Source organism: Eschscholzia californica, unplaced genomic scaffold (assembly GCF_041429995.1).
Source record: "Eschscholzia californica isolate CP2 unplaced genomic scaffold, dmEscCali1.0.p SCAF_5, whole genome shotgun sequence".
NCBI classification, from domain to species: domain Eukaryota; kingdom Viridiplantae; phylum Streptophyta; class Magnoliopsida; order Ranunculales; family Papaveraceae; genus Eschscholzia; species Eschscholzia californica.
In genome coordinates, this window is record NW_028238472.1 from 52075993 (window position 1) to 52091310 (window position 15318).

Consider the following 15318-nt stretch of genomic DNA (forward strand, 5'->3'; position numbering starts at 1 on the left):
AGACCAGCTCCATCCAAGGCGCCCGAGTTATTGGTGCTCGTGGTCACTAGAGACTCAATTTCGGGTATACCCGAGTCCCCCACATACAAAAACATACTGAATTTGGATAGTGCCTACCCAATAATAGAGGGAGAGTCTATAGGCATTCTCAAATTTGTCCCCTCTCTTCGCATTCTCCCTGGACTTCAGACTGAGTAGTTTGAGGTCTATAGACAGGATAATCCCTGGCACCCAGACTTGTCCCAATCTGGACTGTTCAAATCTAGTGCGAAATAGGAACTCTCTGAGTGCCATCGGACTGCCCTTTCTGAGGGGCTCTAATAGATTTGGCCGGGTTAATGGCAAAAGTAGGGTGCTTATAGATTGTCCCTATAATAATCTTGGAAATATTACGGGGCAATCAACGATTATTAACTGTTGAGATACAACTAGGGCTTGTTGGCCCGTACCCAAAAGGCCAGTTGCTTGCTACGTCAGGCTCATCCACGCTGTCTAGCGAGCTTTGGGCAAGCACCTTGCGTGAGACTGCCTCGATAGCCTTGATGTGCGACGGGATTTTCCGCCAAGCCTCGCCCAGTTTACCCCACCCCGAAAAATATACTCCCCACGGCTCATCGGTACTGATCCCTTTCCCGCCCTTCCATCGAGGCTCTCTAGCAGGCTTTGCCCAAAAATTGGTCAAGCACCCTAGGTGAGCCTGCCCGATAGCCTTGATGTGCGATATGGTTATCCACCAAGCCTCTCCCTCTCGGACCTGGCCCGATAAAGATCTATCCAAGGCCCATTGGTACTGGTCCATTTCCCACTTCTCCATCATATGGGTATCGAGGTTTCTAATTTGGAAGTGCCCATAAAAGTTTCGCAAAAAGAAAACCTCATTCTCTCTCTCCTTTCTTCCTTCACAAATCGAACGACAGTCACCGGAAAAGCCTCGAATTCCGATTCACCTGAATCTCTTCCTTCCCCACCGTCGGACATTATCCCAGTGTAGAACAATCGGAAGAACTGAACACAAAGTTTGGTTTCAGTTTGGAAATTGGCGTCTTCTCTTCACATAATCAAAGGGTTCTCAAAACCTAATTTGAAGTAAGAGACGAAGCAATTTTATTAGGTAAGGGTTTTCTTTTACTAGTAATTATGTTATAAAATTCCCACTCTTTTGTATCAATTTTTTAGCTATTTTTCAATTGTTACAATGAAGTTGATTAGTATTTTGAATTACTTGTCAAATATTGGATTTTTATAACGAATGTTGATTGAATTAGGGTTTCAAAATTTTCTCAATTAATTGAAAATTTTGATACGGTTTAGGTATTTAGATGTTCAATTCCAGTAGTTGGTATGAAATATGAGATGGGATTAAGAAGTTTATATTGCTCTGCTTGGTATTTGACAAAATTCAGTACCCATTTATGCCCTAATTGGTTATATCTCATTGATCATATTTGAATTTCGATTTAGCCCCTATGAATGTGACAAATTATTTGAATACTTTTTTTTTCGGAAAAATGTAAGCTAGTTTGAATACTTAAGTAAACATTATCAAGGCATAAATGGGATGTGAAGTTCGCAAAAGTTCCTGGAGACAAAGTGGTGCTCTTATGATTTTTCCGGAGGACTTTCTACATTTTGAGAAACCATCCTTGATAGGTTGTCATCTCGTCATTTTACGAGGCCGAAACTAGCAATAACATTTAAACTAAAGGAAATTATAGTAAAAGGGTAGGGTTTAACTTTTCAATAGTTTGACTAGCAATAAGTTTTCTTGATGTGAGAAATATGCATCGTGGTGGTATGGGGACTTAAATACGATATAAAAAAATTAGTACATCATGTGAAAAAGTGATATCACATAGTTTACTACTAACTTAGGTATTAAACATAAGCAACTCTAATAGTAGGAAGAACTAGCTAACAAGCGTAGACCAATTCGTTCAAGTTTTCAGACTCGAAGTTGCGTAGAAGTCAATAAGAAATTTTACGATCTTAAACCAAAAGCTATGAAAATGAGCGAAAAATCTGAATCAATAGGTAGAAAGGGAAACTTTTACTTGGTACTTTGGGTTGTGTTGGTATGTTATTGGAGGTTTCTTTACCCATGAAGGGATCATTGGGAAGCTAATGCTTTAGGTTTCTCCATAGGTTTAGATTTTAGTCTTGCTCAACCACAATGTCAGGTCCAGATTTTGCCTTGTCAATTATTTTCTGCAATTCACGACAGTGATTTTCATATTTTGTTCCTTTCTTATTGTCTTGTTTATTTCCATCTTGCCTCTCAGGTCTTATGGTGTACATTTGAAGCTGAAAATGAGCACGTAACTATTTTTTGTGAGAGTTGAAAAGCTAGAGCACTGTTTTTTTCCAAACAAAAATGGGTTGCCAGTGACTGTTTTCTATCTAAAATTACTGATTTTGTGCCTAATGATATTCTTTATACAAAATCATCGTTTGTTTTGATTTGGATCTTTGGTATATTAGCTTTTATGGAAACTACTTCTCTTTATTACTTAATTTAGCTAGTGAATGTAAAAGCGCACACTATTTTCTTCCTTCGCCAAAAGTTTTGTTGCATTTTTAGCATCTGGCTTAAACAGATTGTTTTCTCAGAGAGTTGCTGGACAACCATAGAGGGTAGGTGCACACATATGGTGCTTGCGACTTACCTTTCACATTTCCATATTAAGGGTCGTTTTCAGATCGGGAAAACCACTGCTTCTCTTGGACCTAATAGAGAATTAAGTTGAGAAGGAGATTGTTGATCCCACCCCTAAACTCTGACTACCGTTCCGAGTCATTGTTTCCCAACGTGTTTGCTTGTTTCACAACATTTGGTCATAAACGATTGACTGTCAACAACTTCAAATATGGAGGATGAAGACATTGTAGATGAATCAGTGTCCGTTGACGCTATTTCTTCCAAAAATTCCTATGTTTCAGATTCAGTTAAAGACACACAGTCGAACACTTGTGAGGTAAACAGCTTGCCTTTTCCATTTTCCCATTATTCTCAAGCTTTGGTTTTGTAAACATTGTAACAATTCAGCCTTTGTACAACCACATGGGTGACAAAAGTCAGCCAATTATCATCATTATGAAACTTGATATACGATCTGCACTATTCCATGCATTTTGGGCCCTAATACACCAACACTTGTTGTCTTACACTTGTTGTGCTAACCAACTGTGGTCGACTTGAACGTTTTCAAAAGACCATGTCTTGTCAGTTTTATTAATTTAACCCTTTTTTATTGATTGTGCAACTTCTGTGTGTTTTTCATGTGTTTTCTGATCTTTCGTTGGTGTGTTCATTTGTGTCTTTGTTGAAGCTTGATGAAATGCAAGTCGAAGTTCTCATAGAAAATGTTACTGTTGTGGAAGACCCCAATTCACCGATGGTTAATGGGATAGACTCGAATAAAGAGTTTGAGACAAACACGGTATGATGTTTGCTATTGTTAAGTCTGTAGTTGTAGTAATTTAATGCTTCTAACCGATCACCTTTATATTTGACATAGGAATTTGAATCAGGAGCTGCAGTTGTTCAATGGTACCAAAAGGTTGGAGAAGAGAACACCATGGGAGATGATTCTTCCGGAGGATCCTTTGTTTCAGATTCAGTTAAAGACAGACAATTGAACACTTGTGAGGTAGAACAACTCGCGATTTTTGTTTCCTCCCTTTTTCTAGAGCTTATTGTTTCGGAGAAATTGTAAAAACCATCCCTAGAACAACCACATATAGAGTGATGAAAATCGCTCAATTATGGTCGGTATGACAGATTTATTATTAGCTCTGTGTATATTCCATGCATTTGGACCTACTGCACCAATATCGGTTGTCTCAAACTTGTTTCAGCAACCAAGGTAATCGATTTGTTCGGTGTTAAAAAAGACCATATTTTGTTAGTTTTTATATTAAACTAACTTTTGTTGGGGATCATGCGTCCAGAGTGTGAGTTTTATGCATTACTCTAATTCTTCATTGACGTTAATCGTATCTATCTTGAAGCTGGATGAGATGAAAGTCGAAAATGTCACGAAAGATGTTAGTGTTGTGGAGCACACTGAAGCATTCGCGGTTAATCAAGTAGACATGACCAAAGAATTTGAGACAGACATGGTATGACAGTATGATCTTGGGTTTTACTAAATCTGTACTTGGAAAAATGCTTCTAATCAATCATTATATCTTTACGATAGGTATTTGATTCACGAGAAGCAGTTATTAAATGGTGCCAAGAGGTTGGAAAAAGGAACAACATGGTAATCGTTATTTCGAATTCTAGAAACACAAGCATAGGTAAGGGATCATCAGTCACCCTCTTATGTGAAAGATCTGGGGTAAGCAAAAGCCACAAAAAGAAGGGCTATCAACCAAAGAGCAATGGTAAAAGGAAAAAGCCCGAAACAAAAAAATGTGGGTGTCCTTTTAAATTAAAAAGTACATGTAGAGCAACCGACATATGGACACTTACAGTGAAATGCGGGATCCACAATCACGATGTCCCGAACACACCAACAGGACATGTAGGTCCTGTGCGGCTGGAAAAAGAAGAAGAGGAGATAATAGCAAATTTGACTAGTATTGGTGTCCCTCCTCGAGAAGTACTTGCGGCCTTAAAGAAAAAGAATAAGGATAACAACGCCACAATAAAAACGATTTACAATGTTAGATCTAAACTAAGACGTTGTGACACTGAAGAAAGTACATACATGCAACAGTTGATTCAAGTATTAGCGGCTCATAACTATACGGAGTATAACAGAAAGGATCATAACTCTAATGAAGTCAGAGATATATTTTGGACCCACCCAGAAGCCATTCTTCTTGCTCAGTGTTTTCCGTCGGTGGTAATTATCAATTGCAGCTGCAAAACTAATCGGGTCAAAATGCCTCTCTTTCATGCAGTCGGCATGACATCTACAGCTAAATCTTTTACTGTTGCACTTGCACTCTTAAAGGAGAACACCGAAGAGCACTATACGTGGGCTTTGACGCAGTTGAAAAGAATATATAGGCCCAGTCACTATCCCTCTGTATTCGTCACGGACGGGGAGTTTGCATTAACAAACGGAATCAACACAATATTTCCAGGAGTAAGTAATGTCATCTGCACATTGCACATAGATAAGAGCATACATGACCACTGCAAGAAGTCATTCGACAATGAGCAAACACTGGAAGAATTTTTCGCTGATTGGAAAAATTTACGCAACACAGAGGTGGATAATGAATATAGTAATGCTCTTACTATCTTTGTTTCGAAGTGGGCGAGTACTTATGGGTTGTGCATATCATACATATGTGAAACTTGGTTAGTTCAGAAAGAGAAATTTGTTCGTGCATGGACAAATAACATAAAGCATTATGGAAACACAACGACGAAAATATTCGAGAGCGAGCATGCTAAGGTGAAGGTGTGGTTAGGAACCTCACGTGATACTTATGTCACTTGTTGCGAAAGAATGCATCAGATGTTTCTAGACGAACATGTCGAGATCAGGGCCTCTTTTGAGAAGAACTTGAATTCGAGTAAGCAAGGTCACCACATAACACTGTTCAAGGATCTACAAAACCATATCGCAGTGAAAGCAATGGACTTCATGGTGGAAGAGATGAAGCGATCAGGGGGAGTTGGGATAGATCCAGTCTCGTGCAGGTACTGAAATGAAAATCCAAGTCCATCAACGTTTATTTTGCATCACTTCATTGTTGTTTAGAACTTGATGTCGTACAATTGCAGGTGTATACTTTGGAAAACACATGGTTTACCATGTGCTCACGAGTTGGTTCAATATGCCAAAGAGGGTAAGCCCATTCCTCTCTCGGCGATTGACCCACATTGGAAGCAGTTATCTTTTGTACCCGTTGTTGAGAAGACAGACGATTTTGATTTGCTTCCTGAGCTGCAATTACTGCGGCAAAAATGGGTAGAAGCCTCAGAAGAAGAACGAAAGTCGCTTGTTCAAAAGTTGAATGATATCGTAACTTGCAGCTCTTGAAGACATCATCACCGTTAGGGCTCACCTTATTACCGCCCCAACTTGTCGTATTCACTTCATTGTTATTTCTCTTAATCAGTTACTTTTTATTTTGTTTAGGTATAAAAGTATAGTTTGTTTAGAAATTTTTTGAGGTATTGGTTGCTAAATCTTGGGATAGACTAGGGCTAGTATTAGTCTTAACCTTAAATACATAGGTGTTTAGGAGCACCACATTTCTAATTTGATATTTTTTTGAGCAAGCCAACCTTTTACTCTTTGGTGGTTTAAATGAATATATCTTCAAATGTACTAATAATTGTTTTTGTTATTGATTTAGTTGACTAATTTGTGGTTTATAATGTATAGTAAATAATTGCATTTTATACGTTCCACGAAATTGATTACGTGGGCTGGTGAGGAGAAAAAAGAAAGTTCATTGGAAAACCACAGTATTTTCAGTCTTGAGTTAATGGACTCACACATCCTCTGAAATAAAACTACGACTGAACAACAAAAACTTAAACTGCCTTTGATCAATATATATTCACTAAAAAGTGAATATAGAGTTTTCCTCGGTTAAATTCTGCAGGCACCATATGAGCCCCAATCTGTTTTCTAGATTCATTTATTTGGAAACCCCCAAATCCAGGCTTCCTTCGTCTGGTTTTCTGGACGCCGCCCAAGTATATTCATTTATTTGGAAACCCCTAAACCCAGACTTCCTTCGCCTGGTTTTCCAGATGAAAGGTTTCGACAAAGAACGTTTCGATAAAGAAGTCCTCTCCTTCGCCTCCGAGGTAGAGAGAGATAAAAAAAAGAGATGACGATGAGAAGAGATTGATGAGAGAAGTGGGCAGAGAGTCGACCAACTACTTTGGGGTGAAAATCTGATCTCTCCACACTACGAAATTTTGTACCCCAACTTTTTTTTTTGTTTCCCCCAAAACATGGACCATAACCATTTCACTCGATGCGGGTAGAACTGAAAAATGACGAGAAGACGACAAGGAAACAGCCGATGAGAAGGAAATCTCATTCTTCAAATTGTATTAAATGTACAGTATTCAAAACTCAAGTTGCTTAAACAATCACTGGGGTTTATAGATTATACATTTTAGTCGCTCCTTATTTGCTCAACTCATAAATTATAGTTACAATCAAAGACATCAGTTGTTTCAGTTGCCGTTACCTTACTGGAAGACGTATCAGCAACATCAGTAGTAGTAGTAGTAGCATTGATTGGTATACCAACATCTAGCCAACCGCCCAGGTTTTCTTCGTTCTCGTTCAAGCATCCTGGATCCTCAACCCACTCACTGCCTTCCATATCCGTTTCCTCTAGGCATATCTGATCGTGAGTTTGTCTTCCTGTCTTCCCCACCATATGCCTGCACATTTTAAAAAATGATTTTAGAGAGAGAGAGGGAGACAGAGAGAGACGAGTTCTGTTCCTGGCTATCGCTTTACGAGCCCATCCAACGCCTCAACAGTAACTAAGCTTGAGCTTGAACCTACAACCCAGTTCCGGAGTGCAGACACTTGCCTGAGCGATGTGAGACCCGAAAACTACGATTGTATGTCCCAGCCATGTGGCATACCGGAAGGGGCAGAAGAGAAACTGTTTCCCCTCCACCCAACAAGATAAGAAAAAGTACCTTTGTTGAAGCTGCAAGTTATAGTGGACAAAGATGAGCTCATCCTGCCTTTCACGCTCTAAACTATTTTTACTTTTCAAGTGGATTTGCTCAAAAGTTCGCCACTTCTTGTCACAATATGGCGTCGCGCTGCATGTTTGACTTAAGATTCTGATGGCGAGTCGTTGCAGATCGGAATAATCCGTGGCATAGAGCGACCACCATGTAGCTATAGACGAAGAAAAAGTAGTATCACTTAGTCCACTTAAAAAATTATACATTCCAAGTTTCCACCCACCCTACCCTACCACCGAATAAAAGTTCCAAATCAAAAGAAAAGCACTTTTTACAGAAAGGGTAAAAGCTTACCAGGGGCTAATGACTCTCGGCCTCGTATTGCCACAGGCCGACTGAAATCCCCAACTGCATCTGAATAGAAAGTTGTCTGCTTTGTTATCATATCTTGGGAACTAAAGTTAGGTTCTAAGCCCTCAATACAGTCAAGTAAGCCCTTCCAGATCACCTTGTTAATGGAGAAATTAGGGCTATAAAATATCGACGGGTTTAGATAATATGCTGCTGCATGGAGAGGGCTATGAAGTTCTTCTTCCCATATCTTCTGAATGACTTTCAAGTAAGGCAAATAGTCTGATTCCTTGTTATCGAACACATCGATAATGATTTTCTTTGCCTTATCCATAGCATCATATAGGAATCCCATTGAAGGTCTTTCTCCACTACAAGCTAACTCTAGTACACTAAGAAGAGGTTTTGAAACCTTTGAAGTTTGAGTACATTGTGACCAGAATAATGGGTCTAACACAGTTTCTGTAACTTCAAGTCCTGATCTTTGCTTAGAGAAAGCTGAATCTATCCAATCAGTACTGGTAAACATCTGATGGAGTGAATCCTTCAAAGACACGATAGTTTGAAGTGTTGAGAAGTCCGAAGCGAACCTTGTAACAGCTGGTGTAAGAACATCTCTTCCATTCGTTCTTTTTTTCATCAAATCAAGTACCCATGACTGATTATATATGAATTGACATATTTTTTTTGCTTTTGTCAATCCTTCTTTCACTTCGTTGAATTTACTCATTTCTTCGAGCATTAACTCGATACATTGCACAGCACAAGCACTCCAGAAAAATGTCTTGTATTTGTCCATTAACATCTTCCCTGCTGTCTTATAGTTCGGCGTAATGTCTGTTATAAAATTTACAATGTTCTTTGGACCCACCTCTTGAACTACACTGTCGAATAGATTCACAAGTGTTTCGGGAGACTTTGAAATCTCGGACGCATCTGCAGATTTAAGGAATACGGTACCTTTGGAAGAATACACGTAAAAGTTTATAACAGTATCACCACTTCTGTTTGTCCACTTATCAGCCATAACCGAGCATCCAGTTACCTCCCATGACTTTTTCAGTTCTTGACAGAGATCACTTACTTCTCTGGTATTATTCTTTAACAAATCACCTCTCAAAGAATTATATGAAGGCATCTTATACCCAGGGCCCACTGCTGTGATTGCATCGGCTATCTGCTGGAAATACGGCGAATTTGCTGCACTTAATGGTATTCCGGCTTCATACATGAACTTTGCAACAGCCATATCGGCTTGATCGATACTTTCTTGGGACGGCAAAGCAAGGTTCTGGGAAGAAGGTGGGCAGGTTGATGTACTAGGTGGAATAACTTGCTTCCTTTGCCGTCTTCTTCTTCTCTTTCCAGAGGTTCCTTCATCCCACTCTCTTCCACTTTTACCATTATTCATTGTCGGAGAAGCTAACATTAGGTTTCTTTGAACATCACCGTTAGTTTCTTCTTCTCTGCCATCTGAACATTTTTGCTTCTTAATCCTCTCCGAGACTTTTAAATCTAAATGTTGATGCATTTGTGCTCTGACATCATCGGGAACTTTATCACACGGGGTTATATTTCCTCTTTCCCCAGCTAAATGTTGCTTCAGTCTGGAAATTCCACCGCCGAGGATTATCTTATGACAGTATTTGCACTTGATCTTTTGTTGATCTCCATTTACCATTATCCCATGAACCCAACCAAGGTCAGTGGCTCTTGGGGGTGCTGTACCCTTCAATGAATCACAAATCGAAAGATAAAGAACAAGAAGCATATGACATGAAAGATTCGACAACAAAAACAACAGAAAGAAAAAGTACAGAAGCTAGCGATGTGGGGACATGAGAACGGAGGATATGAAAAGAAAAATTTATAAGATGGAACTCACTTGTTCATTGTTGCATTGCTCATCTGTATAGAGATCGTACATCTCCTGATTCAATACCATAGGATGGTCCTCGTCTGAAAATAGATATGCAACCACAAACATATAAGTTGTAAGGTAATCGAATATCAAGTCAGAATGAGATGGTGGATTGGTGGTACTGAAGTACTGTTGGTCTTTTCCTAAGTTAGATCTGAAATCTGACTTGATCTCTGAAAAATATGGCTTGATCTCTGAATTGACTTTATAGAGAATGTGCAAACTAACTGTAATGCTTTCATACGAAAATCCAATCAAATAACATACTTTTATGTAGTTTTAATGATTTAACATGATGTTCTAAATCTCACGTAATGCGTTTATGCATCATCCAGATTTAGGAGACGGTTACATACACTGAGACTACTAACAAAATACTTCCGGACAGATTCATATTCATAGATGGACTATCTAGAGCAAGAATAACTTAGACGAATAAGCAAACTTAAACCCTCATATTCGATTTTTTTATGGATATCATAAAATACGTAAACATAAAATAGAACCACTTCACTATACACCATTCTGCATGTTTGAGTCTAAAGTTTGTGCTATAATTATGTCACCGAATAAACTATATCCGAGGAACTTCACATTAGGCTGGCTATATACCACAAACAAAAGTGATTTTTAAAAAGGCATTTTTCTGCCTCAATGTTGTTTTCTTTGACAACGCCAGGCGCTATCTCAATGCATTATAGAGGGGGTGTGCGTTCAATTTCTGCATTTTAATGTAGTATTCCACAAAATAATAGTATTTCATTCTGTTAATACTATACTTTATCAAATTTGTTTGTAGTACTTCAACATTCAATCATAAAGTTTAAGAGAATGCTTTTCTTGGATTGGTCACTTCTACCACGTTGGCTATTGTACAAGTTAAAGGAAAAGATAGGAAAGGAGTGAAATTGTCGTCACTTGCCACTTGATCTGTCACTTCAAATGACAACTAACTGCTTTGATGCAGTACACTTGCCATAGAGAGGCGGAAGTTTTAATGCAGTACACATATATTTTGACCTTGAGGCATGCACATCGCTGCACATCTCATGCACCAACATTAAACAAAAGGTATAAAATAGTTACAGGAATAGATGAAGATGACTCACCATTTGATATTGGTAGACGACCTTCTTCCGCTTCTTGTGAATTCCGCAAGCTCTCTAGTTTAGCAGGTACAATATCTTGATATGATTCGCTTGACTCAACGCCTTTCTCGTAATATGACAGCTCATTCAAAGGTTCAGCATATACTACTTTCCGTTTCTTTTCTGTCATTTTTCTTGTTTCCCAAGCAACCAAGTGTTTTTCTATGAGATCTTTTACTTCTGGAGGGACTGCTTCACAACCCTTTATTTCGCCCCTTCTACTAGCCAAGTGTTTTTTAAAGCGAGTAACACCTCCAATCATGATTCTATGGCAATAATTACATTGAACATGGTGCCTATGACCCTCTATCATTTTACCATGTTGCCACCCAATGTCTCTAGCTCGCGACATTTCGTTAGCCACAGTCCCACAGCGTATGAAACCTAAAATCTGCACTGTCCATGGTAACAAAAGAAACCGACAAATACATATTCAGAATCTAAAATGTAATATACAAGTGACATAATCCAATTGAAGAAAACCTATTCCTGTTCATTTCGACTTCACTTTCGAAAGCTTGAATGAAAACCAGAGCCTGGTCTTATTTTACAAAGTTTGGTACAAAACCTCAAGGTTTTGTATGGGTTTCTACATGACAAAGTGGTTTTACCTCCCTTATAAGGTGACATAGAACCAACTCATTCACTAATATTCCTAGGGATCTTTTCCCATGTAATTAGCGGCACGGGACGTTTTTCTTTTCTCCGACTCGTCAACGAGCAACACCATAACGATGCTTTATATTCATAGGAAATTTTATATGCACACACCTTTTTTGTTGTAGGCTCACACATTTCCCTTGACTTGGACAAGAAAACCTAGATGTGTGTGCATATTACGAAAACGGCGTAAAATTACCATCGATATTGCCTCTGCTTTTGCTACACAAGTCGAAGCCTCAATAGGTATAGGGTTTTGTTTCTGACAAAGGCACCAGGAGCCCATCCAAATTTAGAAGAAAATTTTGATATCTAAAAATGATTTATATGATTATAGAAGAAAATTTAGAAATATAGTGGGAAAATGAGTCATAATGTGACAAGAAACAAAGATGGTTTGCAGGGGTGATGCTAGTAAGGGGCTTGTGGGGCACGTGCCCCCACAAGCCCAAATTATGCTTCCCCTGCTAATTTGTTTAGTTTTGTTTTTTCTCCCAGTGACAAAGCCACATGTATTATTACCTATGTAGTTGGTCTCGGCCGAGACGGCCGAGAATCTCGGGTCTCGTCTCAGTCTCGACCCTCTCCTGAGACGAGGCTCGGCCGAGATTCCGAGTTTGATTACTTAGTAATAAGTTTAACTAAACCCACTAATAAGCTCAAAAATCTAAAATAACAAAACCGAAAAACATCTCCGACCTTTACACCCCCAAAACCACCTGATACCATACTCCAAAGCACGGTCCCTAAGAATTTCTCACATTTCATCATTGATTACTTTTTATTTGTCATTTGGGGTTCCTCGTTTAATTTCTTTCCATTATGAAAACAAAGCTGAGTACGTAATTTTTGTTTTGTATTATTTATCTCAACAACGTTCATTTGTAGATCATAATTGGTTAAAATTTTACCCATTTTAAATTAAACTTCCATCCGACCTTTCTTGTCGTTTGTTTTACCAATGTTTCTTAGAAGAATATGATCACAGTAATAATAACCCATAAATGGTATTTTCTGTAGAAATGGTATTCTTGCTTATTTCGACGATCCACCGATACAGAAGAAACAGTTCGGGAATTACTAAATATGAGACTATAGAAATGCATTTGTGGAGGTACATTTTAAAAGATAGTTTTGAACTTGATTTATTATTACATGAACATCAAACGGATGAAAATGAAGACTCATCTTGATTTATTAAAGAGAGAAAATAATATTTCTTGTTCGATTTACTTGGTCTTAGCATTAACGCTAGCTACCCGCTTATTAACGGAATGTATATTCCTACTATAAAGATTGTCAAAAGTTGCTAATCAATCAAATGAGCGACACATTGATGAGTTGTAACTTGTTCACATATATTAGGAATTACATACTTGAAACTATTAACACTCCAATAACGTCTTTCCGATGATAATAACTCATCTTAGACATATATTTATCATCGTTATAATTTTCTTTCCTTACGCTATTAGAATATTTAATTTATTATTAAGATAAAGTGCCCCCCCACTGCCCGGAGGCCAAATTTTCTGGCCTAGCCACTGATGGTTTCTATAACAACAACAACAACAAGATTATACATGATGGTAGAGAAAGAGAGAGATGATTCAAACCCATCTCTTAATAATCATTTATTTTGCTTGTATTTAGCATGAATAGATGATTAAAAGATTATCTACCCAAAATCAAACTCATTCATTTGATGATTAATCAGTAAGAATTTCAAAACCCTCTTTGATTTTCATCCATCAAAGAACTAATTGCAGTAAATCCATGGAAGAAGACAATAAAGAGTTATAGAGAGAGAGTTAAGAGAGAGAAAAAGGGCATGCATTTAGATAGAAATTACCTCAAGAAGGGAGAAGCAACGAATTTCAGTTTTCTATCAGAAAATCATGTCGGAATTTTGCTGATTTTTGGTGAAAAAGATCAAATCGTCTGGAAAGCGTTTTATCGTTCACCCCAGAAATCAGATCGGAAAGCCCTAAGAAAAAAAAAAGATCAAAACTTTGTTTTCTGACTTTCGGCGAAAGGAAGGAGAAGAAAACGATAGAAACCCTAAATATTATAACTGGAGACGTTTTATCGTGAGTGTCGTCTCCGTTAAATAATAAATGTGACGGTTTTGTTTGGGTTGACGAATAAACATAAAGAGAACCGTCGCGTGATCGAATAACGTTATTTTTTTTTTGGGCACGTGATAAGTACTTATGGGTCCCACACTATTAAATCTATTATTGTGGGAAATCATTGGCCGTTGGATCTTACAACGTGAGAAATTTTATAGGCACACTCGACTGTTGCTATAGGCACCTCATTATATGGGGAAGATTTTTTGGGGTTGATTCCATTTTGCCCCCAAAACATGACCAATTTACTAAAATGATCCTCAAAAGTGACCAACTTCTAAGATGCCTCCCTATCCACTTTTCCCCTATTAAAGTTAAGTTATGGTTAACTCAAAAAAGAAGTTTAAGTTATGGTTTTTTACTTTCTTTTCTTACCTTTCCTTTCGAACAATTTATTTCTTTGTTGTTTATCTTTTACACTAACCGTCTTCCTATGGCAACACCATGCATGCAACGACCCCATGTGACCAACGATTCACCATGGAAGTTGAACTGAGAAAACACATTTGAAATAGAGGTCGCTTAGGAAACGAATGAACACATTTAGAATTTTCCTTCATTTTAAGTGCAAAAGTTGACAACTTTCTACACCCTAAATGCTCATAAACTTAGAGCGCAAGCCATTATTGTCTAAATAGGTCATATCATCTTCGTGGCCAAATTCCAAAAGTTTCACAACTAACTCCAAAAAACTGGAGGTTCCAGGTTTGATTTCTAGAGGAGGTAGAATTCATGGTTATTAAATTTGGGTTATTAAAGGGTTAACAAGTTTGTCGGGTTTTAGGCTCTATATTGTTGGGTTTTATGCCCTTTTAATTATTAGTTTAACTTAGGTTGTTACCTTGCTTATCACATCTTGATGATGTATCTATGTCTTGTAATGACTAATGTCGATCGTACTTGATTTCTAAAAGAAAGAAAAAAAAAACTAAAAGTGGTTGTATAATTGTTGTGAACGAAATAATACCCATGATTAGTGCATATTTTTGTAAGAGAATGTCTTTTTTAGAACCCAACGGCAGAACAAACTCTTGAATTTGGTTGATGAATTTGATAAAAGTTAGGGCAACATTCAGGGGCGGAACCAGGATTTCCAGCTAGCCAGGGCAGGTTTCAAGTACTGTAAATAAAAATATCTAGATATTATGTATATGTGTACGAAGTTTACAAATTTTTATGGATATATGTACAAATCTTGATTTTTTTACTTGAAATAAAGTAGATAGTAGTTTGAAAAATGGAGAACAAAACTCGCCAACAAAAAACTAAACCCTCTTACAAACGAATCTCGTCTTCTCCGAGGAAAAGATAAAAAGAAGACATAACGACTTCAGATATGAGGAGAAAAAGCGAGAAGATAAAAAAACAAACCTTTTACTCCCTCATGATGACTCTTTATATTTTATAACATTAAAAAAAACCAAAGTAAAATTGGTGTTTTCATCTCTCAACAAAAAAAAAAGTTGGTATTTT

At 37.8% G+C, this 15318-nt stretch overlaps 2 protein-coding genes across 4 annotated transcripts; one reads left to right on the forward strand and one right to left on the reverse strand.

Moving 5' to 3' along the window:
• The first annotated feature begins 826 nt into the window (after positions 1-826).
• Positions 827-6329, forward strand: LOC147540436 (PKS-NRPS hybrid synthetase cheA-like). 2 transcript variants are annotated; one of them, XM_086638905.1, is made up of 7 exons: positions 827-1111; positions 2608-2972; positions 3327-3437; positions 3516-3647; positions 4009-4119; positions 4200-5659; positions 5744-6329. In XM_086638905.1, the coding sequence occupies exons 2-7, from the start codon at positions 2865-2867 to the stop codon at positions 6000-6002; spliced, it is 2181 nt and encodes a 726-aa protein (XP_086495031.1). In that variant the 5' UTR covers positions 827-1111; positions 2608-2864; the 3' UTR covers positions 6003-6329. The 2 variants fall into 2 exon arrangements, with proteins under 2 accessions (XP_086495031.1, XP_086495032.1); XM_086638906.1 differs by having other exon boundaries at positions 844-1111; positions 2280-2972.
• Positions 6330-7003: 674 nt separating this feature from the next.
• LOC147540437 (uncharacterized) lies at positions 7004-14826 on the reverse strand. 2 transcript variants are annotated; one of them, XM_086638904.1, is made up of 6 exons: positions 13566-14826; positions 11015-11444; positions 9870-9943; positions 7988-9713; positions 7640-7847; positions 7004-7372 (listed from the first exon to the last, which is right to left on the reverse strand). In XM_086638904.1, the coding sequence occupies exons 2-6, from the start codon at positions 11403-11405 to the stop codon at positions 7123-7125; spliced, it is 2649 nt and encodes an 882-aa protein (XP_086495030.1). In that variant the 5' UTR covers positions 11406-11444; positions 13566-14826; the 3' UTR covers positions 7004-7122. The 2 variants fall into 2 exon arrangements, with proteins under 2 accessions (XP_086495030.1, XP_086495028.1); XM_086638902.1 differs by having other exon boundaries at positions 11015-11449; positions 13566-13834.
• Positions 14827-15318: the final 492 nt, after the last annotated feature.

Bases quoted from the DNA above. Each gene is read 5' to 3' on its own strand.
- LOC147540437 (XM_086638904.1), bottom strand. From the start codon at position 11,405: ATGTCGCGAGCTAGAGACATTGGGTGGCAACATGGTAAAATGATAGAG. The intron at 9,944-11,014 runs GTGAGTCATCTT...ATCTATTTTCAG, and splicing joins TCGTCTACCAATATCAAATG to ACGAGGACCATCCTATGGTA. The intron at 9,714-9,869 runs GTGAGTTCCATC...GATTCATTGAAG, and splicing joins AGCAATGCAACAATGAACAA to GGTACAGCACCCCCAAGAGC.
- LOC147540436 (XM_086638905.1), top strand. From the start codon at position 2,865: ATGGAGGATGAAGACATTGTAGATGAATCAGTGTCCGTTGACGCTATT. The intron at 2,973-3,326 runs GTAAACAGCTTG...TCTTTGTTGAAG, and splicing joins CACAGTCGAACACTTGTGAG to CTTGATGAAATGCAAGTCGA. The intron at 3,648-4,008 runs GTAGAACAACTC...TCTATCTTGAAG, and splicing joins GACAATTGAACACTTGTGAG to CTGGATGAGATGAAAGTCGA.